This window comes from Lissotriton vulgaris, chromosome 3_1 (assembly GCF_964263255.1).
Source record: "Lissotriton vulgaris chromosome 3_1, aLisVul1.2, whole genome shotgun sequence".
Lineage (NCBI taxonomy): Eukaryota > Metazoa > Chordata > Amphibia > Caudata > Salamandridae > Lissotriton > Lissotriton vulgaris.
Window position 1 is genome coordinate 1,141,022,612 of NC_141689.1, and position 26,567 is coordinate 1,141,049,178.

The 26,567-nt window shown below is 46.2% G+C and overlaps 1 protein-coding gene across 1 annotated transcript in view; it reads right to left on the reverse strand.

The window, feature by feature from the left end:
• LOC147727573 (ovochymase-2-like) overlaps nt 1-26,567 on the reverse strand; it is a 455,363-nt gene that overhangs the window by 32,060 nt on the left and 396,736 nt on the right. The window contains exon 22 of the mRNA XM_086961618.1: nt 11,061-11,155. Coding sequence (XP_086817744.1) covers nt 11,061-11,155 — 95 coding nt within the window. The remainder of the gene's footprint in view (nt 1-11,060; nt 11,156-26,567) is intronic.

Here is a 26,567-nt window from a genome sequence, read left to right on the forward strand (position 1 = left end):
GGGAAGTAATTTAATAATAATTAATTAATTGATATATGTTTGTACATGTTTTAAATAATTAATTGGTAATTAATTTCTATTAATTAGGTAATTAATTATTATAATTTTTTATCATATTTATAATTATTAATTAGTTGGTAATTAATTATTATTAATTATTTTATTAAATTAATTAAAGTAAATTTTATATATATTATTTATTGTTATTAATTAATTAATTGTGCAAAATAATATTAATTATTAAATTAAATTAATTACAGCAAATGTGCTAATATATTTATTTTATTGTTATTGTTAATTAATAATTAATTGGTAATTAAATAATATTAATTAATTGTGGGTACAGGGGTATTTTTAGGGTTCAGGGTCAGTTTTCAGTTCATGGGTACAGGGGTATTTTTAGGGTTCAGGGCAGTTTTCAGTTCATGGGTACAGGGGTATTTTTAGGGTTCAGGGTCAGTTTTCAGTTCATGGGTAAAGGGGTATTTTTAGGGTTCAGGGTCAGTTTTCAGTTCATGGGTAAAGGGGTATTTTTAGGGTTCAGGGTCAGTTTTCAGTTTTTGGGTAAAGGGTTATTTTTAGGGTTCAGGGTCAGTTTTCAGTTCATGGGTAAAGGGGTATTTTTAGGGTTCAGGGTCAGTTTTCAGTTCATGGGTAAAGGAGTATTTTTAGGGTTCAGGGTCAGTTTTCAGTTCATGGGTAAAGGGGTATTTTTAGGGTTCAGGGTCAGTTTTCAGTTTTTGGGTAAAGGGGTATTTTTAGGGTTCTGGGTCAGTTTTCAGTTCATGGGTAAAGGGGTATTTTTAGGGTTCAGGGTCAGTTTTCAGTTTGTGGGTAAAGGGGTATTTTTAGGGTTCAGGGTCAGTTTTCAGTTTGTGGGTAAAGGGGTATTTTTAGGGTTCAGGGTCAGTTTTCAGTTCATGGGTAAAGGGGTATTTTTAGGGTTCTGGGTCAGTTTTAAGTTCATGGGTAAAGGGGTATTTTTAGGGTTCAGTGTCAGTTTTCAGTATTTGGGTTAAGGGGTATTTTTAGGGTTCTGGGTCAGTTTTGGGTTTTTGGGGTACAGTCGTACAGGGTAAAAATTAAATAAATTTAAATTAAATCAATTAAATGAAATTACAAAATATAAAATTACATTAAATTATTACGTTTTTAATTTATTTTAAATGTATATGTATTAGTTTTAATTTTTTTATTATGTTTTAATATTTTTATTTAATATTTGTAACATTATATGTATTTTATAATTATTTTAACATTATTATTAATACATTTAAAAAAACGATATTTTTAATTCCGATATTTTTGTACTACGATATTATTTTTTCGATATTTTTGTACTTACCTTGTTAGGGATAGGATTCCGATATTTTTGACTTCGATATTTTTGTCCCGATATTTTTGTATGTCGATATTTTTGATTTCGATATTTAGTCAGACATTCATATAAATGTATATTATGCACATAAGAAAACAGCAGAAATAAGGTTTTCTATGTAATATAATGCACAAGTTGTTTACTCTACAGAGGTTATCACAAAAGTGAGGTTGCTAAAATAGTAATTGATGAAAGACACTGTGGGGCTTAATTATGAGAGGGTTGCGTCATGTTTGCACTACGCAATGTGGGACATGCATGACGCAACCCTCTAAGTCAGATTTTTTAGGCCTTTGCGTGGCTATGAGTGGCTAAATATATCTGGAGTAATGCAACGCAGCGCAAATTGCTGCGTTGTGTTACTCTGCCCTGGGTAGGCGTTCCATAGATGTTGGGTGGGTGTTCTCAAAAAACTCACATGGATTTTGTCACATCCCTAGATTTACAAGAACTTGTAAACTTGGTAATGTGCCCAAATTTTACACCTTCCCAGGGGAGGTGTAACGAGGAGAAATGTCTCTACTTCTCCTCGTGTCTTCCTTTTTCAATGTGTGCTGCATTCTGCAGCACACATCGAAAGAGGAAAATGAACCCCAATATTGTTTCTGTGCAGGAAGGTACCCCTTCCTGTATAAAAATAATCCTGCATGAAACACAGGCATACTTGCACCATGGTGCAAGGGTGTCAGTGTTGGTGCTAGGTTGCCAAAAGGGTGCCAGCACAAAGGAAAGAACAGAAATGTGGTATATTGCGTTAAATACGGCGCAGTCCTGCATTTTACCTGTCACGCAGCCAAAAACTCATAATTAAGCCCCTCAGTTGCTTCAAAAATCCTTTTTAGCCATTTGGTGATCCGTCTGAGATTAATGGGCAGTCTGTTCAGTAATCATTCAAAATCAATGGGGAATGGATCACTTGTACCTGCTACAAGGGTTCAGGTGGTTCTATCCATCATTGCTTAAAAAACCCTCATTCACGTAGACAAGTTGGTAGGCGGTATATCTTGGTTCTCCGCCTTAGTCAGATACATGACAGCATAATCATTCAGTTTCTTTCATGCTTCCTTCACCTGGAGGGAACCACCGGTTATTTCAGTAGTGATCAGAAATCAAAAGAAGTGAGGGTGCTCGTGTGGAGTGAATTTATTAAAAGAATCCTCATGCCACCTAAACTATAATTTTATTCAGTTGGGAGCATGGAGGAAGATAAAAACAGTGTTGTGCATGGTAGGACATTCAATGAGTCCACTGCACTTAGTGGACTCATTGAATGTTCTACCATGCACAACACTGTTTTTATCTTTCCCTATGCTCCAAACTGAATAAAGTTGCGGCTGATATTGCTCCAACTGTCGGTTGGAGCCCTTCAGCCCGCATCGTAATCGGCTGGACGGATTCCTTTCCGACCAACTTATTTTGATGGTGTCGGTCGGAAGGGAATCTGAATCGGATTTCCGAACGGCCTCCGATGGGTTCAGAGAGTCAGTCTGCCATTCGGAAAGCCATCAGTAATCCCTCGGCCAGCTCATTCTGGCTGAGGAATTACAATGGCAGTTTCCTAAAGCTTTTCTGTGCTGGCCTTTCCGACACAGAAAGGATTGGGGAATCTGTCTTTGGGGGCCCCCACCAGGGCACTCATGGATGCAAGGCCACCACATTTTGCCTTAGGCCTCCCTATTTTTCTGATCTAGTTTATTTATTTTATTTTATTTATTTTTTGAATTTTGTAAAGCGCACGGCTACCCCCAATGGGGGTGTCCCGGCGCTAAAAACAGATTGGCAGAAGAGAGAGGAAGTAGACTACACAGATACAAAAAGCCAAGTCTTCAGGCGTCTGCGGAAAACCACTTCAGAAGGGGCAAATCTTAGATCAATAGGTAGACTGTTCCAGTATTTGGCTGCAAGGACGGCAAAAGCTCTGCCACCCATTCTTGTGCGACGGAATCTAGGCACACACATGAGGCGCAGATTGTTGGAGCGAAGATCCCTGACCGAGTAGGACAACCTCAGTCTTTTTCTTAAATAATCTGGGCCAGTTCCATTCAACGCTCGAAAGGCGAGAGTGAGCGTTTTGAACTTAATTCGGTTAACTATCGGCAACCAATGAAGCTCTTTGCGAAACGCTGAGATCGAATGTCTGTAGGGAATGTTACCAATCAATCTTGCGGCCGCGTTCTGCACCACCTGGAGACGTTCAATTTGGTACAGAGGGGCCCCAACATATAGACTGTTCGCGTAATCCAGGTGGGAAGTAATTAAGGCCTGGGTGACGGTTCTACGTGCATCCATAGGTAGAAAAGGGAAAATCTTCCTCATCATTTTTAATTTACCATAGCAAATCGACGTAACCTTATTGATTTGGGGGCTGCACGATAGTGTATCATCGAAGATGAACCCCAGGTTACGGGCAGAGTGAACCGGGGTCGGAGGAGGGTTGAGAATCGTAGGCCACCATAAAGAAGGTGGAATGGACATTTTTTGATTAAAAAACAAAACCTCCGTTTTGTCGGTGTTTAGTTGCAGATGGTTAGTGGACATCCAGGAACAGATTTCGCCAAGACAGTGGCGAAAACTGGAGAGGCTGGAGTCAGAGTGATCGCTGAAAGAGAATATAAGCTGAGTATCATCAGCATACGAGATCACTCTGACTCCGCACGCCTCTACTACCTTGGCCAACGGGGCTAGGTAAACATTGAAGAACAGGGGGCTTAACGCTGAGCCCTGTGGGACTCCGCGAGCCAGAGGTTTGCATTCTGATTCAAAAGGTCTGAGAAGAACCCTCTGTGATCGTCCTTGGAGGAAGGAACCCAGCCATGATAAGGCAACGCCGCTCACTCCAATCTGCTTCATACGGTCAAGGAGGATTTTATGGGACACCGTATCGAAAGCGGCGGACAGGTCGAGGAGGACCAACATGGCCTCCTCGCCCTTGTCCACACACTCTCGCACAGTCTCTGACACTTCAAGCAGTGCGGTCTCAGTACTGAAACCAGCACGGAAGCTGGACTGGGAATCATGCAGAAGAGAGTTGGTCTCCAGGTATTCCGCTAGTTGTAGTTGGACTGCCTTTTCCAAAACCTTAGCAGGTTTGGGAAGTAGAGAGATAGGCCGATAATTACTAAATTGTGTAGGGTCGGCATCAGCTTTCTTCAAGATGGGTACAAGCAGAGCTTCCTTCCAGGCTAAGGGGAACTGGCCTAGTTGTAAAGAGGCGTTCCAGATGGAAATAAGAGGCTCTAACAGTAAGGTAGACACCTCACTCATAATTTTGGGGGGGACCGGGTCCAAAGGGGAACCTGATTTGCACTGTAATAATAGTTTACGTGCAAGATTAGGGGTGAGGTCCTTAAAAACAACTAAAGTAGGAGCCGTGTCCTGGTTAATTGAAACCGGGAGAGGGGAGAGGTCCAGAGCATCAGCTGGGGGGAAGGAGGAAGCAATTTTGTCGATTTTTCCTTGAAAGAAGTCTGATAGTCCATTACAAAGAGACTGACTAGCAAGATTAATGGGTGTCAAAGCGGGGGGTTTAACAAAGTCCTTGACAATTTTAAACAGTGTTTTAGCCGAATTGTCTGCGTCTTTAATTTGTGAGGTGAAAAACTCTTTCATGGCCAATTTTCTTGATTTGGTGAATTTCCTAAGGGCCATTCTATAGATAGTTTTTGCCTCAAGGTCGTACGTAAGTCTCCATTTACGTTCGAGTTTTTTACAATGGCTTTTTTCTTTACGTAAGGCATCTGAAAACCAGGGAGCAGAAGGGCGAGATCTGGCAGATGACATCGCTATACAAGGGGCAATTTCATCGATCGCTGCCGATAAAATGGTGTTAAACTTAGTAACACAGGTATCAATATTACCTAAGCTCGACTCGAGAGGGCAACTGAATACTGGCTCTAGGGAAGTGCAGGTGACCTTATGCCATTTTCTTCTATGGCCTAGCCCCAGTTCCACCGGGGTGGGAGCCTGAGGGATAGGAATGTCAAACGCAAGCAAAAAGTGATCGGACCATGTGAGGGGGAGAGAGGGGTGCGTAATAGTCCCAGGGAGGTTGGAGAAAATAAGGTCTAGCGTATGGCCGGCTACATGCGTCGGACCATGGATGAGTTGCGTCAGGCTCAGGCTCTGGAGAGAGTCGAGAAGACGGATGGCTTGGGTACAGGTGGGGTCATCAACATGGAGGTTAAAGTCACCCAAAACTATAAAGTGAGGGTGCTTAAGGGAAAGGTCCGTAATGACATGTACCAGTTGTGACAGGGCAGAGGGAGAGGCTTTAGGGGGGTTGTAAACTAGAATACCGGTAAGGTAAACTGCGGCAGAATCCGCAACAGAGAAATAGATGGCTTCAATCAGACCAATATTGGTAATTTTCTTAATGATAATATTCAGGTGGGTTTTGAACAGGATGGCAAGTCCACCTCCTGTCTTTCCCTCCCGGTTGGCGCCTAAATAGCGATAGTCTGGGGGGGTGGCTAGAAAAATGTCTGGGTTTGAGGTATCTTTGGTCCATGATTCCGTGAGGAATAATATATCCCAACAGTAAGTAGTAAGGGTCGACCAGATTTCATTGGCATGACGGGGGAGGGAGCGACAATTAATCAATGCTAGTTTTAACGGGCAAGAAGACAAAGCGGCGGGAAAAGGAAGGGCACGTTCGCGCCATGGGGGAATCGATAGGAGGCAATGGGAGCATTGAAAAGAGCGGCCATCTAAATCAGTAGGGGAGCAGCGATCGGATACGGAACATGAGCCCGCTCCTACTTGTATCAGCTGCTCTCTGGTCCAACTGATGCCGGTCTCTCTCACGCCCAGGGCAGGGGGACTGGCCCTAGGCCCGGGACAGGCGCGGACGGGCGCAGACGGGCTTGCCTTAGGCGCGCCTTCGGCGCGCCATCGGCGCGCCCGCTGCGCCCGTCCGCTGCGCGGACGGGATATGTGATTGCTTTTACACATGACAGGAGGGTGGGAGTGGTCGCGAAGCTGTACCGCTACCCTCCCTACTTGCCTTCCCAAGATGGCGGCGTACTTCCGCGTCTACCGGCGTCAGCGCTTGCAATCGGCAGCGCCGGTAGAATGAGGCTACTGTCGAGAGCCACGGAAGAGAAGTAAGTCTCTCCCACAGCGAGCGCAATTAACAGGAGATTAAAAACGCACCTCCTAAAATATGTACAATGTTAAAAATTCGGTCCAGAATAAGTACAGTGAATGCACAACTCAAATGATACAGCAAAGAAAAGAAGAGCGCCCCCGGCTTCCGCCTCAGGGGAAAGTTCCCAATCAATTGTTACCCAGGGCTGAACTCAACAATCCTTAAATAAGGCGGGAGGGCGGGAGTGGTCGCGAAGCTGTACCGCTACCCTCCCTACCTGCCTTCCCAAGATGGCGGCGTACTTCCGCGTCTACCGGCGTCAGCGCTTGCAATCGGCAGCGCCGGTAGAATGAGGCTACTGTCGAGAGCCACGGAAGAGAAGTAAGTCTCTCCCACAGCGAGCGCAATTAACAGGAGATTAAAAACGCACCTCCTAAAATATGTACAATGTTAAAAATTCGGTCCAGAATAAGTACAGTGAATGCACAACTCAAATGATACAGCAAAGAAAAGAAGAGCGCCCCCGGCCTTAATACTCTGTGCACTTTACCACTGCTGACCAGTGCTAAATTGTGTGTGTTCGCTCCTTAACAACATTGGCTTATCCCCAATTGGCATATTGAATTCACTTATAGGTCTCTAGTAAAGTGGTCTTGCTTGTACCCAGGACCTGTAAATTAAATGCTATTAGTAGGCCTGCAGAACTGGTGTGCCACCCACTCAAGAAACCTTGCAAACCTATCTCAGGTCTGCTATAGCAGCCAGTGTGTGAAGTTTTAAACTGCCATTTTGGTATGGTCAAATAAACCCATTGCCAGGCTCAAACCTGCCTTTTTAAAAACAAATGTCAACCCTAGGGTAGGCACTAAATAGCCCACAGGCCAAGGTTCAATATATTTAAAACGTATGACATGTAACTTTAAGCTTTATATGTCCTGGTAGTGAACAACTCTTACATTTGTTTTTCACTATTGCTAGGAATGCTTCTCTCACAGGATAAAATTGGGGTTACCTTATTACATTTAATAAGCTGAACTGTCCCAAGGAGAACAGGTAAACAGTTCATGTTTGGTGTCTCTTGAACTGTAATGAAAACACCTATTTTCTGTTAAAGTCGGGTTTTTGGTTGCAATTTTGAAAATATCACTTTTAAAAGTTGGCCTTTTTCTGCCTTAGCATTTAGTATCTGCCACCCGTCTTCGGGTCACATGATTGGTTGTAGTTGGCAGTTGGTCTTTATGTATTCCTCCTAGACAGGTCACACACAGTAGAGAGCTTCAGTGTGCCTGGAGGGGCCATCACTGGTCGGATGGGAGGGCAGAATTAGGCACAGCACCACTTACACCTGAATAGGCCGTGTTCTGCCTTCACACAAAGGTTTGCATATCCACTCTAGTTAGTCTGGAGCCAGGACAGGAGAGGCAGTAAACCTGGTCACTTCAAAAGGAACACTCTAGAAGCTTCTCTCACCTCAAAGGAGGCACCAGGTATAAATATAATACCTCAGACACCAATTGTACACTATACTTCTGGACCTGTGGAAGACCCAGTCAGTAAGAAGGACTGCTGTGGTGCTGAAAGGGGTACCACTTTGCTGTACACCTGTCCCAAAGGACTGCTGCCTGCTGTGCTGACTTGCTGCCTGCTGTCCCCCTGCCTGGGTGAGAAGAACTGGACCTGCAATCTGTACCCAGGACCACCAGAGTGACTACAAGGGCTAATCTCTTATAACCAGTCCCTGGACTTTGCAACTGTGAGTTCTACCCTGCCAAGTGGTGTCACCACAGTCCTGGACCATTGAAAGTGGGCCTGTAGATGCCCTGCCAGTCCTTCTTTGGATCCCTTGGCTTCTACGCATCTCCTTTGCTTTGTGGCACAACCCTGAGCAGAACTGACACGTAGCTTTTGCTATGAGGATTCATCCAGTGCAAGGGGTCCGCATCGACCTCGCAGCCTGAAGCCTCTTTAGAACCAATTGGTGTGCAACGCATCCGTGACGCAGGACTACGGATTGCAAACTTCCCTCATTGACGGGCTTCAACTATGATGCAGGACCTCACATCACAACCTTGCTGCTCTTCAAAAGCGATGCTACATGACACATTTCTGACCCGAACCTCGCCTTGCCTCGGCTACGCTACACATTGACGCGAGACCTCACAGCATTTCGCAACCAGGATTTAAGGTTGTCTTATTCAGGGGGCCAACTGGGTCCCTGTAGCCTGCCTGTGTTCCATTGCGTTTGGCCTTAACAAGTGATTTTGTCCCAGTCCAGCACAACCAGATATCCACAATTGGCACTTTGTGCACTTTGGTGTTATTTTCACTGATATCTTCAAATTTGCATGCCTACGGTTCTACTGATTGGTCTTTGTCATTTTGGTCTTGGATTGTTTAATAAAAATGACTCTATTTTTTTAATTTGGTGTGAGCTCCTTCTTGTGAGGTGTTTTAACATTATTACTGTTTGAAGCGTTGCACAAATACTTTATGCACCTCGCCTCTAAGTTAAGCCTGATTGCTTGGTGCCAAGCTACCTGTGGGTTGAGCCCGGTTCATTTAGGGTTGCTTGTGACTTCACCCTGACAAGAATTTGTGGTTGCTGCTGAGAAGATGTTCACCCCCTCAACCCGTAACCTAATTTCTTACAAGGAGTCAAACTAAGGGTCTTGATCATCAGAAAATATTATCCTAGAGCTGCCTCAGATACTACCCACATGGGATGAAAGGACTATAATAGCACAGGGAACAGTAATTGACTGTCCAAGTAAAAAAACAAAAGCAGAGCTGATTAAGAAGGTCCTCATTTATGAAAAGTGTTTCATCGCTGCAATAAAACAGTGATGCAACACTTTTCACTGCGCCCTCCTTGTGACACAATGGATGTGCCGTATTTAATGTGTGGCCCTCCATGTCGCAAGGAGTGACAGATACATCAGGAATCCTGACGTATCTGTTGATGCAAAACTCACACATTGCTGGAGTTGTGTCGAAAGCATGACACGACTCCAGCAATATCTGGGGAGGCCAATACACATTGCAATGCATCACCCTTACGCCTGCTATGAGGCAGGCATAAGGTTTTGACACAGTAGCATCCTAGAAGTGGTGCAGTACAATGTGATAGATTTCACTGCGCCACTTCTACAAAGCTTTCTTTCTTGCGGGGGAACGCCCTCCCTGAATACAATATACCTGACGCAGGCATAATGTGTCGCAGGGGTTTACAAGGTGACACATCTGCCTAGATGTGCCACTTTGTAAACATGGCGCAACGCTGCACATTGTTTACGCCGCCGCTGCGTCACAAAAAAGGACGCAACAGCGGTGCAAAAGTGTAGCAAGGGGCTCATAAATAAGCCCCTTACTCTTTTAGAGTTCCTACTTTTTGGAGTAAAATAAATATCCACGGAGTACTCATGGAAAACAGTCATAGTTTTCCAGGAGTTGCCATGTGTAAAATTTGAGTATGTGGAATATTCCACAAGTGGAAAACTCCCAACATGAAAATCTGATGCAAATGTGCATTATGCATTTATCTTCTTTTATTCACATGTTATTTTTCATGAAGGAATGCCTTCACCTATTAAATACAGACGTGTTCTCTCCCTCTCGTTAAACACATACTGCTGCAATTTACGGAAGTAAAATTTGAAACATTTCCAGATAGAAACTACTGCAAGACAAATATCCAAACCCACTCATGTTCACCCACTTTGAAGACAGAACTACCCAGGAGTGCCCACAAACATACCCGAAAACGAAATGGGAGATTTACGTGAAAATTCACAAAATGATGTGCAGCAAGGCAAGTTGTTGCACTGTGCTGCATGAATGAAGCTGGAAAAAGCTGTGTATACTACGATATGATGCTCTTCAGCTCTCTCCCTGTGCTGATGCACTTGAGGCTGCCAAGCGCCAACACAGAAACCCTTGGCCATTGAGGAATACCTTCCTGCTCAAAAACAATCCTTAGAGGCATAGTCCTCTTTCTATGTGTGCTGCACAAGGCAGCACACATCAAAAGAGGAAGTTACCAGGAGAAATAAAGATATTGTTACACCTCACTGGAAAGGCGAAGAACGTTAAAGCGCTCCCAGGTTTATTACTTTTGGTAAATCTAGGAATAAACCAAAATCAATGGGTGGGTGCACGGTAACGCCCTTGCTCCACCCAATGGAACCCATTCCAAATGCAGCGCCATGTGCTGTGGTGCACTAATTTGTATTTACTAAACCACGAAAGCCACGCAAATTCACTTTGCATGGTTTAGTAAATACCAAAAGTGATTTTGTGTAAGGGCTATGCCACCAACGCGATGCAGCTCCGATACAAAATCATGGTAAATCTGCCTCTAAATTTGCTCATGCAAAAATACTGTTATAGTGATGGAAAATATTTCTTCACATATTCTTTGGCAAAAGGGTCATAAATGCATTTAAGAGTGCCTATATGCTACCCGTTGACAGGTACATTCTGGTGGCTCTATCGTCTTAGGTCTTCAGTCCTTAGGGATGCAAAAAAATGTATTCTAATTTATATATTACAGTTGGGAAATCAGGAGAGACAGTGAAAAGAAATGCAAAAAACTCTCACGAAGTCAAGCAGCGTGCAGCCAGAAGAATCCACTCTTCATGGATGAGGGAGCCACCACATTTGTGCTGGAACTGTAGGATCGCCAAAGCACGGCTCTGCAAAAAACATATAACAGAAATGTGATAAAATTACAGTGGAAATAGCCTGCCCAACTGAACAGCGTTATCTAAAAAGGAAGCCTTATATTTGAAATATGTCCATCAGAGGACATAGGGCCCGATGTAGGTCGGTCGGTAACGGCCGAAAATCGGTATTTTCGGCCGTTACCGATCGGTAAATAGGTGATTGGTATGTAGGGGGCATTATTTTACCGAATCGGTAAAATTACCGATTCGGTAACTTTACCGATTCGGTAAAATAAAAAATCGGTAAATTTACCGAATCTGAGCCACCCATATGTAGGTGGGACTCTTCAGAGTCCCAGGAGCCTTACCGAATCGGTATTTTACCATCAAATCCAATTTGATGGTAAAATACCGATTCCGGTGTGCATGCACACCTATGCCATGTGACAGGCAGACCTGCCCTTAGGGCATGTATGCCTGCCACATGGCACCCGAGCCTGTTTTGGGGGTGCCAGAGGGTGTCAAAGTGACACCCCCTGCACCCTTGTGAAAATCGGTATTTACCGATTCGGTAAATACCGAATCAGTAATGCCCATTCATTCCTATGGGCTTCAAAGCCCATAGGAATGAATGGGCATTACCGATTCGGTATTTACCGAATCGGTAAATACCGAAATCGTTCGATTCGGTATTCCAGCACATCTGGAATACCTACATGTCGACCCCATAGATTTACCGATTTTTAATTACCGAATCGGTAAAATTCGGTAATTTAAAATCGGTAAATCTATTTCACCTACATCTGGCCCATAGTTTCCTTCATTATTGGTAATGACAATAAAATTACATCAATGGTCATAGACCCTCATTACAAATTCAGGGACAGATTTCCATTCTGGCTCAAGAAGAAGTTTGCGCCAGGACCGAAATTCTGGGGAGGGGGAAGGTATAGGGGAAGGGCAGTGCAGCTAAATTTTGAGGATTTGCTGTGGAAAGCACCAATTCCACATATAAAAGGTGTTGTGATCTGGCCTGATAGAGCAGCTGTCACCAGACAATTATGTGAGCATCACTAGAAAGGGCTTTGGCTCTGCCCACCTGCTGGGAGACCGGAGTACATGCATTGATTGTGCGCTTCCATAAAGAAATTCTTGCCGTCCATACAGTTGTGATCATTTTGTTTATTTATCCAGCTGCCTAAGCTTTGAACTTTCACGGGCACACACACGTCATTGTATTGCTATTAGTGTCTTAGCTAACTAAGGGCCCGATGTTGGTAATCCCAGATTACCGATTCTTAAATACCGAATCATTCCGATTCGGTATTTAAGAACTTGCAATCGGGATGTAGGTAATTTTACCAATTTAATTACCGAATCGGTAATTACCGAATCGGTATTTACCGATTCGGTAATTGCCATTCATTCCTATGGGCCTGAAGGCCCATAGGAATGAATGTCAATGATCGAATCGGTAAATACCGATTCGGTAATTGGGGAAAGCATAGAAGGGTGGCAGGGTGTCACTTTGACACCCTGTTGCACCCCTCAATTGTGCATGGGTGCACATGTTGCAGACATATATGCCCTTAGGGCATGTAAGTCTGCAACATGGCACTGTTTTAAAAGCAAAAAAAAATGCTTTTTAAAGGGTTTTCATTATTTTCCCGCCAATTTCTAGTTGGTGGTAAATAACGAATTCTTAAACCCCTGTAGCACTGATTACAGTGCTACCTACATGTCAAAATACAGATTCGGTAATTTTACCGAATCGGTATTTTACCGAATCGGTAAAATTACCGAATCTGTATTTTAACATGCCCCTACATCCCAAACTCCAAATACCGGTCGGTAACGGCCGAAATCGGCCGTTACCGACCGGTGTTTGCCTTCCAACATCTGGCCCTAGATCATTTATGGTTCTTTATTCTGTCAGCAGCACATATGGGAGGAGGGCAGTCGTTAAGCTACATGGATGTTAAAGTCTGGCCTGATGTTGCAACTGTCACCTGATCTTTCAACCTACACCAATATTGTTCTACAGCTCTTAATTTCTCCACAAATACTTATCCATCCCCGGGATATTTACTGGTAATGCTTCACATTTCCAACAACATTGCTTTAAAGCCAGACCTATTGCCATTGCCAATGCGTGTTAGTTTTAATTTGGGAAGACGCAAAATCAGACGCAATTGTTGCGTCTTGTTAGTAACTCATCCTGGGGTATCTGTATTTAGCAGGTGTGGTTAATACCTCTCCCAGTTCGGGCACACTTGTGATCAGGGCATTCTCTTTGCATGTCATAATCAAATTACATTATGAGAAAGACTCTAATCTCCCACATCAGTGCAGTGATTATTTTCTTATTAGAGCCTTTTCCTCTCCTTCCCTGGAAACCAGAGCACCTGGGAAGGAGCTTGAAAAAAGAAGCTGGTGGCTATCATCTAGCACTTTGCTTTGCTTGATGATAACATTTTAGTGAAATCATGCATATTTTTCCAGGCTTTATTTTAGAAGACATTTTAGAAGCCTTATTGATTTTGAAGGGGCCAGATGGTGAAAAAGACACAGATTCACAAGTTATTGTGTACATAAAACGCCCCCACACAGAACACAATCCCACAGCCAGTATCCCAACCTTCATCAAGATAACAGATTCAAAGTACAACTTTCCCCCATCCAAAAGCTACAGGATCCTGGTGCACAGTGCCTTGTCCAGTACCATCCGGCCCTATACCACTGATCAAAGTCCCCTCAATCTTTCACATGCACTTGGTAGAGTAGGCGGCAGTAGAAGGATCCTAGGAGGTAGGAGGCGTGATATTGCGATCTGCATGGATCTAATGCAGCGGCATAGCCTGGGGGGCATGGGCCCCAGTGCAAGCAATGAAACTAGACCCTCCAGTTCAGGGCACAAGTCGTAAAAAAAGAAGTGGAGGGACGCTGTCACCGGACGTGACGTCACAACAGGCAGTGACGTCACGAAAGGTGCCGAGCTCCTCGTCCCAGAGAGGCCAAAGAGTCAAGTCCAGCTGTTGGGCAGGGGGGACGGCGACACCCAGTAAAAAATGTGGGGGATGCCGTCCACCCGCATGGTACCCCGACTCGAGACCTGCTCCAGTGGGTATTAAACTTCTGTTATAAATTAGTTGCAGTGTGCCTATCACACCCCTGTACACCGATGTCACTGCGCCTGCTACAAAAATGTTATTTATAGGCCTCCAAGTTCCTCCTTGTCCTCGTCGTTCCTTCTCTCGTCCCTATTTGCACTGTGGGTCTCCTTCATCCATTTATTGCTCTCCTCTCTAGCCCCTTCCTCCGTCTCTCGCTCCCCCCTCTTCAGTCTCTCACTCATCCTCACCTCCTTCCTCCTTTCTCTCTCTCATCATATCTGGTTCCTGTCACATCATTTTCACCTTGCCCACTTTGCTCATCCTTATTTTCTTCTCCCATTCTGTCACTTCGTCGTGCCCACCTCAGGGTTATTCAACTCTCTCCTTTTCCTTCATTCCTTTTCTCTCTCTTCTTTATTGTTCCAGTGCTTTAAATGGGCCGGTACTCACTGGTACTTAGTCCCGGCACTTCACAATTTCCGAGCCGTCAGTACCGGCACTTTTTTTTCAGTCACGGAGAGTACCGGTACCACGACTGATGGCATGAGAGGCTAAGGTTTGCTATCGTCTCCAATGCGGGACAAATGCCGCTCTGCGTTTGGATCTCGCAGACCTGAAGGAGACTTTTACAGAGATGCTGCTAATGTCCTGTAGTGCTCATTAGAAATCCACACACTGCGGGGGTTGGGGAGGACTTGCATGTGATTAACAGGACAGGGTCGAGGCAGACCCTGCACTGTTGATTGGGCATGAAACGACCATTATGCTGAAAGTGCTTAGCACCCCCACCCCATCCCCTCCTCCCCCCTGTTAGGTGTGTGAAATAGCCTGGCCTCAGGATGCTGGTCAGTAAGCCAGTCCGTCTTGTCCAAAGCCGGTTTTCGTATGTTTTTTTTTTTCGCACAGGAGCTGCTTTCCTTTGTGTGGCTGCATTTGCATGATAACAGCGAGGAATCCCTAGGTGTGAAGGCAGCCCTGCCCAAAGAGCAATGAATAGCAGGGACCGAACGCTGTAGCACTCCAGAAATGAGCTCAGGTGACAACCCGAGGTAATATAGAAGGAAGGGGGAGGGAGGATTGTAAAAAAAGTGAGGTGACAGCTTAAGTTATAATTGCCACTTTTTTCAGATAATACCAGATCAGTGGTCGAAGTGGGGAAAAAAAAGTAGGGGAACTGTGGGTGGAGAATCAGGGGCGGGAATAACCGAAGATTGAATCAGTGGGCGGAGTCAGGGGTGTGGCTAGAAATAGCAAAACATACCAATTTTTAGTACGCTTAGCATTTCACTGACCGGTTACAGCTTATAACGTTATTTAATTAAAAGAATGGATATGTTTATTTGAGGTTTAATTCAGGAAAAAGCAAACACTCATAGGGAATACAGGTTTATGTAAAGCATGTGAAATATAAGCAGGAACAACATGTTACCTTAATGCTTTTACGCTCATTGTTCAGAAATCCATGATTATTTTTTGTCTCAAACATTGAGGTCATGAATGCAGGGCTCCTCCTATACAAATGTGTTAAGCAGGGCTCAGAAGAGAAAGGGACTCTTCAGGAGAATCTAGACTCACGGAAACCCACAAAGGCTCCTTCATATTCATGTCAGCCAGCTAGCTGCTCAATCATAATATAGCCAAAAGAACAACTGGTGGGCAGAATGCAGAGCAATATCATACATTCACCCCAGTGCAGAGAGCTGGGCCTAAATCCATTGTTTATTTGCTCGCCATTCCAGTTTGGACCCAGCCTTATGCAAATCAGTCTTGATCCTGCGCCCAATGAGAACAGTCTAGCCCGAACTGCCAGGCCAGGTCCTCCCTGGACTGGAAACAACATCCTAGGACCGGTTTCGGGCTTTCAGCCCTCATCAGCCAGGATAGCCTGATTCCAGTGGCATGGAGAGCATGGGACTCATGTCTGAGCATACCTGTCCCACTCGGGGTGACAAATGCAAAAAGAACAATTGATGGACAGAATGCAGAATAATGTCATACATTCACCCCAGTTCAGAGATCTGGGCCTAAATCCATCGTTTTTTGCTCACCATGCCATTCCAGTTTGGACCCAGTCATATGCAAATCAGTCTTGATCCTGCGCCCAATGTGAACAGTCCAGCCCGAACTGCCAGGCAATATGTATTCAAGTGTCCTTTCATTCGGGATGTGAACACAAAGCAGTACCCACTGAACTATACACATAACATATTGCTCTTTGATATACATGGTACATGTTCTTTGCAGCAGGCATATTACCCCTCTTCACTACCTTAGATGAGTAAAACAGCCACTAGACAAAACATGCTCCCATCTCTCTCCAGCAGGTACATTAATTACCAAAGTTATCTTGGCACTTGTATTGTTGACCGAAACCTGCTGAATATACAAATAAGTTTGCAGTGTTTTTAAAACTCCTGCACTTGTACAAAACCCGTCCCCCCAAACTAAACCCCCTACCCTTCCAGTCGCCCTGGGAAACGCCTGCTCCTGCCCTTTCACTGCTCCTGTCCAGTCAGTACTCCTGCTCATGCTCGATCAACACTCCTGCTTCGTCAATTCCCCCGCCCCCTCCCTTCTCCTGGCCCATCACTTCAAGTTCAGGTTCAAGTTTGGCATTTATATAGTGCACTACTCACCCATAGGGACTCAAGGCGCTTGAGGGAGGTGGGGGATTACTTATCAAATAACCAGGTTTTGAGTTATTTTCTGAAGGAGAGGTGGTTTTGTGAAGGCGAAGATGGGTGGGGAGGGAGTTCCAGGTTTTGGCCGCAAGGTAGGAGAAGGATCTTCCCCCCCATGGTGGATCTGGGGATGCGTGGTATTGTGGCGAGGGCTTGGTTGGACGATCGGAGTTTGCGGGAGGGGGTGTAGAAGGAAAGGCGTGTGTTGAGGCATTCGGGTCCAAGGTCGTATAGGTCGTTTAGTGCTTTGTGTGCGTGTGTGAGGAGACGAAATGTTATTCTTTTGCTGACGGGGAGCCAGTGGAGGTCTTTCAGGTGACTGGAGATGTGAGTTCTGTGTGGGACGTCTAGGATGAGTCTGGCTGAGGCATTTTGGATACGTTGGAGCTTTTTCTGTGATTTGATTGTAGTTCCGACATAAAGGGTGTTTCCGTAGTCTAGTCTGCTGGTGACCAGTGCTTGGGTGACTGTCTTTCTTGTTTTGGTGGGGATCCATCGGAAGATTTTTCTGAGCATGCGTAGAACGTTGAAGCATGAGGAAGAGACGGCGTTGACTTGTCTGGTCATCGATAGGGTGGAGTCTAGGATGAAGCCCATATTCCGTGCGTGGTCCGTAGGTTTGGGGGCGTTTCCCAGAGCCGGTGGCCACCATGAGTCATCCCAAGCGGAGGGGGATGATCCTAATATGAGGACTTCTGTTTTGTCCGAGTTCAGTTTAAGGCGACTGTTCTTCATCCATTCGGCCACTTCTTTCATCCCTTCGTGTAGATTGGTTTTGGAGGTGTTTGAGTCTTTGGTGAGGGAGAGGATCAGCTGGGTGTCGTCTGCGTAGGAGATGATGTTGAGGTTGTGTTTGCGAACGATGGATGCGAGGGGGCTCATTTATACATTGAAGAGTTTGGGGCTGAGTGATGATCCTTGTGTATGCAGCAGATGACTTCGGTAGCCTCTGATTTAAAAGGGGGGAGGCAGACTCTCTGCGTTCTTCCGGCGAGGAATGAGACGATCCAGTCCAGTGCTTTTCCTTGAATTCCGATGTTGCTGAGGCGGTGAATAAGGGTGCTATGACAGACTGTGTCGAAAGCTGCAGAGAGGTCGAGAAGGATGAGGGCAACTGTTTCTCCATTGTCCAGTAGTTTTCGGATGTCGTCTGTTGCTGCGATGAGGGCGGTCTCGGTGCTGTGTTTGGCACGGAATCCGGATTGTGATATGTCGAGGGATTTGTTGGATTCGAGTAAGGCGGCGAGTTGACTGTTGACAGCTTTCTCGATGACTTTGGCAGGGAATGGGAGGAGCGAGATCGGTCAGTAGTTTTTAAGTTCATTGGGGTCTGCTGTGGGTTTCTTCAAGAGGGCGCTGAGTTCGACTTGTTTCCAGCTTTCCGAGAAGGTAGCGGAGTTGAAGGAACTATTGATGATGTCGCGAAGGTGGGGAGCGATGACGGAGTCTGCTTTGTTGAAGATGTGGTGGGGGCATGGATCGGTTGGTGATCCTGAGTGGATGGAGTTCATCAGGCGGATGGTGTCTTCAGTGGTGACTGGTTTCCAGTTGCAAAGGTTGTTAGGAGGGGGATTAGGTTTTGAGGTGGGTGGGGTGGTCTGGTCACCCGACTGGTTGATGAAGCTGTTGTGAATGTCGGCGATTTTGTTTTGGAAAAATGATGCTAGGGAGTCGCAAAGGTACTGGGAATGAGTGATGTCATTGGTGCCGGCTGAGGGGTTGGTGAACTCTTTTACTATGTTGAACAGTTCCTTACTGCTGTGGGCGTTGTTGTCGAGTCGATCTTTGAATGCTGTTTTCTTAGTGGAACGTATTAGTTGATGGTGTTTACGGGAGGCGTTCTTGAAAGTGGCTAGGTTTTCGGTGGATGGGTTTCTTTTCCAGGCTTTCTCGAGGGTGCGGCATGTCTTCTTGGATTTTTTAAGTTCATCGTTGAACCAGGGGGCTTTCTTGAGGTTTAACTTGGTAGGGTTGTTTTTTAGTGGTGCTAATTCGTCAGCGCTGCGGGTGATCCATTGTGCAAGGTTAGTGGCTGCTTGGTTTGGGTCTGATGAATAGGCAGAGGGGTATTGGTGGAGCGATGTGAGAAGCTGGTCGGTGGTGATTTTGTTCCAGTTTCTGCGGGGAATTTGTTGTGGGTGGTTGTGGGTTGTAGTCTTTTTGTAGTTGAAGTGCACGCAGCTGTGGCCTGTCCAATGGAGAGTTGTGGTGTGGTTGAAGGAGATGTATTTACTGGATGTAAAGATTGGGTCGAGTGTGTGTCCGGCACAGTGGGTGGGGGTGTCGACAAGTTGTTTGAGTCCAAGATTTGCAAGGTTGTCCAAAAGGGTGGTACTGTTGTTGTCGTTGTTCTTATCCAGGTGGAAGTTGAGGTTGCCTAGTAGAATGTAGTCCTCGGAGGGGAGGGCGTGTGGGCTGATGAAGTCAGTGATGTCATCACAGAATTGTGTGCGGGGTCCTGGTGGCCTGTAGATGAGGGTGCCTCTGAGTGTGGTCTTGGGGTCGATGTGGATCTGGAAGTGGAGGTGTTCGGCGGTTGCGAGGTTGTCATCGGAACTGGTTGAGATGCGAATGGTGTTCTTATGAACAATGGCAATGCCTCCTCCTGTTTGGTTGGTGCGGTCCTTACGGATAATCTTGTAGCCGTCAGGGATGGCTATGGCGATGTCGGGTGTTGAAGAGGCGTTCATCCAGGTTTCTGTGAGGAAGGCGACGTCCGGAGCTGTGGTGTCAAGTAGATTCCAAAGTTGGATGGGGTGACTGTGGACAGAACGGGTGTTGATAAGGATGCATTTCAGGTGGTTGGAGCCGGTGTTCTGTTTGGTGATTGTGGATTTGGTGAAGGTCCTAATGCAGGCAAACTTGCAGGATTTGCAGGTGAAAGGTCCATTGGTGAGTCCAGGAGCAGCTTGGTAGCAGTTTGGTGGTCGGCCGGGGTTAAGGGCTGAGAGGGAAGAGGCGTCGTATGAAATGCGGGAGGGGTGGGCGGTGCGGGGGCCAGGGGGTCTGGGGGCCCATCACTTCTCCTGCCCCTCACTTCTCCTGCCTATCACTGCTCCTGTCCTGTTCACTGCTCCTGCCCTGTTCACCGCTCCTGCCCTGTTCACCGCTCCTGCCCTGTTCACCTCTCCTGCCCCGTTCACCGCTCCTGCCCCGCTCACCGCTCCTGCCCCGCTCATCGCTCCTGCCCCGCTCACTGCTCCTGCCCCACTCAATGCTTCTGCCCTGTTCAATGCTCCTGTCCTGTTCAATGCTCCTGCCCCATCACCTCTCCTGCCCGTCACCTCTCCTCCCCGTCACCTCTCCTGCCCCGTCACCTCTCCTGCCCCATCACCTCTCCTGCCCCGTCACCTCTCCTGCCCCATCACCTCTCCTGCCCCATCACCTCACCTACCCGTCACATAACCTGCCTGTCATGTCACCTGCCTGTCATGTTACCTGCCCGTCACTTCTTTTGCCCGGTCACCTCTCCTGCCCTGTTGCCTCTCCTGCCCTGTCGCCTCTCCTGCCCCATCACTGCTCCTGCCCCATCACTGCTCCTGCCCCGTTCCCTGCTCCTGCCCCGTTCACTGCTCCTGCCCCGTTTACTGCTCCTGCCCCGTTCACTGCTCCTGCGCCCTTCACTGCTCCTGCCCCCTTCACTGCTCCTGTCCTTTCACCGCTCCTGTCCTTTCACCGCTCCTGTCCTTTCACCGCTCACACCAGGTTACTGCTCTAGCTCATGGCCGGTCACCTTCTCTGCCCCGTCACCTCTCCTGCCCCGTCACCTCTCCTGCCCTGTCACCTCTCCTGCCCAGTCACCTCTCCTGCACCATCACTTCTCCTGCCCCGTCACCTCACCTGCCCTAGTACCTCTCCTTTCCTGTCGCCTCTTCTGTCCGGTCACCGCTCCTGCCCAGCTCACTTCACTCTGTGTACAACATTGACAAAGGTGTCAAGCAGTGCTGGCTGGTAAAGTTTGAAAGTGGTGGGGTGTAAAATGAAGACACCAATTATCAATTAGTGAGCAAACATAAGTAGGCATAAGCTAAAGAGGAAGGGAGGCATGGTATATTGTTGACTGGACAGGATAAGCCTGGTACCAATAGTGTAGCATAAAATGAACAGTGTTATTAAACAAAAGAGAAAAAGTTAAAAAAGCTTGGTGCTGGGTACTTTTATGATACGTCTTATGGGTCTACCAGCACAATACTCTTGACAGGTCAAAACGTGTCATTGCTAGCTCTTTCAAATTATTCACAAAGAAACATTATTTTGCACTTTATGTGTTTAACGCAGTTCTCGCTCTTTTGCTCTGCAAAGCGATGAGAAGAAAGACTTTCAAATCACGTCATTTGAAAACACACACACACAGCCATTTAACATTTCAGCCAGGGCAATGCCAAATACTTTAAACTCACCAGGGCCTGCATATGTTGACTTTCAGCCAAGCACAAAAAGACAGTAAAAAGGTTTGCATGGCGTTCTGCAGTCATACAGACAATTCCAACCCTTCTCTTAAAATAGTGCACAGATTCCTCGCTGCACTCCTGGCTCATCTAATGCACCTCCGCAGGTTGCTAAAGGAAACAGCAGGCTGCGCGCACCACGCGGTGGCACTTCACCAGTGCATCTGTTTCTAAGTTTTGAAACCCATTTCACTGGTGAAATTAAATCCTGACTAGAATAAATGTTAGCGTACAGCAGCACCATGAAGTGAGAGAAGGAAAACAGACATAGTGGCTGATGTGTAGTCACTATGGTAACACGTAATTAAATTCGCACATGTGAGCCCCCTACTAAAAGTATGTGCCTGGAGTTGCTGATACAATTGTGCCACAGCATCCTGTTTCCAAGATATCGACGGAGCTCACTTGGGGAGGCTGATCGGTGCTGAGGAAGTTGTTCTGCAATCACCTTCGGATAAAGTTCGCGCTACATAAAAATGCATTAAATAAAAAATAAAGATCATGAAGATAACAAGCCACGCATTCACACTTATCTTAGAACATTAACAGCGCCAGGGGCTAGATTCCGGGGTTGAGTTTGCCGCCTCCATCCACTAACCACACACACACTCACAACTCGTCACAAGATAGCCACTGGTGTCAAGTTCCCCACAGTACCCTGCTTGGGGAAAGCTCATCTCAAATCATCAACTCTAATCTCAGGGCCACTGCTAAAGGCAGAGGGCGGCGCATTGTCATTCGAAAGAGGTAATCAGCCTCAATCGGAATGACAATGGGCCTCCTCGGTCTGTTTGAGTTCAGGGAGGGGCTGCTGCAGCCTCTGGAGTTCACAGAGAAGTGCAAGCAGCCCCTGGCAGCGAATGAAAAAAGTTTTAAAGTTGGACTATTCTTGCCGTCCCGGGACGCTTTTTTGAAAGCAAGAAGTAGGGGATCGGACTGAACAATTTTTTAGAAGTAGGGGCACGCCGTGCCCACCGATCCCCCGCCACTTCTACCACTGTACCAGATAGATATTCGTTTCGTTTTTAAATGGGTGCTTAGGAGTTGTATTTTAAAACAAATTCAAATCTGCTGTATTTCCTGAAGTAATTGGTTTAGTTATTGATGAACCACGTGCCTGAAATTCACTTTAAAACGCTGCCCTGCAGATTTTACAGGGCGTGGTGGAGCTTGCGTGCACTCAGTCACACACACATGCACACGCACACACACACACACACACACACACTTTCACAGCTTGAAAATTGTTTTGTACTGCTTTTATTTACTAGAAAAAATATTTACAAAATACAGGCCTCAACATTAAGCGTGCTGTATCAACACAAACAATGAAATACAGGACAACAAATTACAGGCCAGGTGGCAAATTTAGGGTAAGGGTACATCATGGAGGGGAGAAGAGGAGGCAAGTGGGGGAAAAACAATGACAACATTTAAGAGACTTGTGGAGAAAGTAAGTGAGAGGTGGCAGTAAGAGGGGCACAACCAGGGAGAGAAGGTTAGAGGCTGGGTAGAAATGAGCGGTTAATCGTGAAAGGAGAGTAGATGTGGATGCAAAGACACTGAACCAGAAGGAGACAGAAAGAGCCTGGCCTTAGGGCAAAGGGCTGAAGCAGTGCTTTAAATGGGCCAGGACTCACAGGTTCTGAGTACTGGCACTTCTTATTTTTATCACTGCAATATTGACCCTTCGCCACTACGTAGGAGAGTACCAGTACTCATGAAATGTAAGCTTATTGGCTGCTAGTACCGGTAAGCACTAGGCTGTCCAAGAAGAAGCTGTCTCTTACAGTCAAGGCGCTTCTGTAGTCCTTAGCTCAGCTGCTTTTCTGTACCTCTGCTTATTTCTTTGTGTGCATGCACACTTGAGGATATATAGCATGGTCTCAAACAACAACAAATAACGGTACAACATTAAGAAGTTGCAAATATTACAAAACAAGGACATTTTTAACATATTACTCTGTTTGCCTTTCACTTTGTGTAATGACTTAACCTGTTTTGTTAACATAAATGCATTTCTGTTGTGTTTTGATATGTGCTGCAACCGGTATAGAAGTCAATATGTATCATCAGAACTTGACCTTAGCCCCGCCCATAGCCCCACCCACTTGCCACACCTCTAGGTCATTTTAATGAGTACCTGCACTTATTTTTTCACATTTAAAGCACTGTATTGTTCCCTTATCATCTGCCCCTCCCACTTGAAAGTAATCACCGCCAAACCCCTGGCATGAACTGTGTCTAAAAAAAAGAGGCAGCCTCTGAAGTAACATCAGCTGGTGCAGGGCCCTCCCACCTCTAGTTCTAGTGCATTACTCCACCTAAACCAACGATAGCTACCCCCGATCTGATGGGGGTAGCTATCACAGATATGTATTGGTCGTGTGCTAAATGCCCCCCCTGATCTTAATTTTTAATTGATGTACAAAGGCTATATGCTGATGCACTTATTCTCTCATTAAAACTCTTTATTGGGTATGTGAACGGAAGCCTTAATTCTATTCCAACCTAACTTTATTTAGATTAGGGAAATTCCTTTATGAAATATGCTTGCTGTATTATTTCAATTTTAACTGTAATCTTCACAAATATTGTATTTTTCCTTATATTGAAATATCAATTATTGGATTATATTAATTTCTAATGCTGAATTCTCTAAAAGACTAATGAATAAATAATGATCTTAAATAATTGAAAATAAAGCCTTTTAATTCACACAAGTGAGTGTTTAATGTAGAGGATCCCTCCTTTTCACTGTGCTCCTTGTTGATGAACAAAGGTCCATACAACCAATGATGGGGGTTATTTAATGATTACACTTGAAGATTTGGATATAGAAAACCCCTCTCCGTCAAAGGCAACAGTGGGCGGCTCATCATCTTTCTTTACTTGACATCAGCAGCAAAGGTCTGTTCTGCAGACCTTAAGGCTACCTTTGCATGTTAACTGAAGGTACTTTTTTAGAAAATTGACCCATGCCTGTCTTGTGGCTCGGGCTTCTGCCCTATTGCCCATATTGCCATCAGTGACACCCATGACCGTTTTATGGTTTAACAGGCCTTATCTGGAGTTCATGAGGTTTCAGTGATTGCATGCCCAACCCAAATGGACCATGGCAGGACCTTCCAGTAACTTTAACTCCCTAACCACTCAACAGACTAGAATCTCCTCATGGGAGTCTGAGCTGGACCAAAGGAATCTACCCGACAGCTGGGAAATGCCACTTCAAATAATGTGTGATCCTTGAACCATCAAGGATAAGATACTTTTAAGCACAGAGCCACAGTTTCAGGTGGACCTTGTGTTCTAAGGCATGATATATATATATATATATATATATAGTATATACCTTTAATAGAAAGCAGCCTAATGAGTGAATAAAACTTATTTGGGATCATCTATTTCACGGAGTCAGTGCCTTACTTGCATGTGGAAGTTTGGAGTGTTCCTGATATATATATATATATCTCGCTTCTCCCGTTTCCAGCCAAAGTACCGCCCCATCTTGCTTCTCCCGTTTCCAGCCAAAGTCATCGAGAAGACCGTCAACAAGCAGATGGCCGCCTTCCTCGAGACGAACGGATCCCTCGACCCCTCACAGTCCGGCTTCCGAGCCAAACACAGCACCGAGACCGCCCTCATCGCCGCCACCGATGACATCCGAGCCCTGATGGACAATGGAGAAACAGCGGCCCTCATCCTCCTAGACCTCTCCGTGGCATTCGACACAGTCTGCCACCGCACCCTAGTACGGCGCCTCAGCAACATCGGAATCCAGGACAAGGCGCTGGAATGGATCATCTCCTTCCTCGACGGAAGAACACAGAGAGTCCGCCTACCACCGTACAAGTCAGAGGCCTCCGAAGTCATCTGCGGCGTCCCCCAAGGATCATCCCTGAGCCCCACCCTCTTCAACGTCTACATGAGCCCCCTCGCGGCCATCGTACGCAAACACCACCTCAGCATAATCTCCTACGCCGACGACACCCAGCTGATCCTCTCCCTGACCAACGACCCCGCCGCCGCCAGAGCCAACCTGCACGAAGGGATGAAAGAGGTAGCCGAGTGGATGACGACCAGCCGCCTGAAACTGAACTCGGACAAGACGGAGGTCCTCATCCTGGGCTCCTCACCCTCCGCCTGGGACGACTCCTGGTGGCCTCCCGCCCTGGGCACCGCACCCAAACCGACAGACCATGCACGAAACCTGGGCTTCATCCTGGACTCCTCCCTCTCCATGACCAGGCAAGTCAACAACGTCTCCTCGGCGTGCTTCAACATCCTACGCATGCTACGGAAGATCTTCTGGTGGATCCCCACAGAGACCAGGAAGACCGTCACCCAGGCCCTCGTCACCAGCCGACTGGACTACGGTAACGCCCTCTACGCCGGTACCACCGCCAAGCTCCAGAAGAGACTCCAGCGGATCCAAAACGCCTCAGCCAGACTCATCCTCGACATCCCACGATCCAGCCACATCTCCGGACATCTGAGAGACCTTCACTGGCTCCCCGTCAACAAGAGAATCACCTTCCGCCTCCTCACCCACGCACACAAAGCCCTACACGACCAAGGCCCGAGCTACCTCAACAGCCGAGTCAACTTCTACGCTCCCAAACGCCACCTCCGATCAGCCAACCACGCCCTCGCCGCCGTCCCCCGCATCCGAAGAGCGACTACAGGAGGAAGGTCCTTCTCCTACCTGGCCGCCAAGACCTGGAACTCCCTCCCGTCTGACCTGCGCCTGACCCAAGACCACCTCTCCTTCAGGAAGAAGCTGAAGACCTGGCTGTTCGAGCAGTAGCGGCACCCCCCCCCCCAGCGCCTTGAGACCCTACGGGTATGTAGCGCGCTTTATAAGTGTCACTGATTGATTGATTGATTGATATATAAATATATATATATATATATATTCACAGAAAAAACCATAGGTTATAGACCATATATAGTTAGGAATTTGCATTTACAAAACCTTGAAAATTCACTGAAAAAACCATAGGTTATAGACCATATATAGTTAGGGATTAGCATTTAAAAAACCTTATTTTATTTGCACAAAACCATTGAAATTCCATATATAGTTAGTTGCACTAACTATATATCGCGGACCCGCAATCCACTGCTAATTATGTCACATATTACATCATTCATGACATGGTCAGTGACATCACTGATGACATCACTGATGACATCTCAA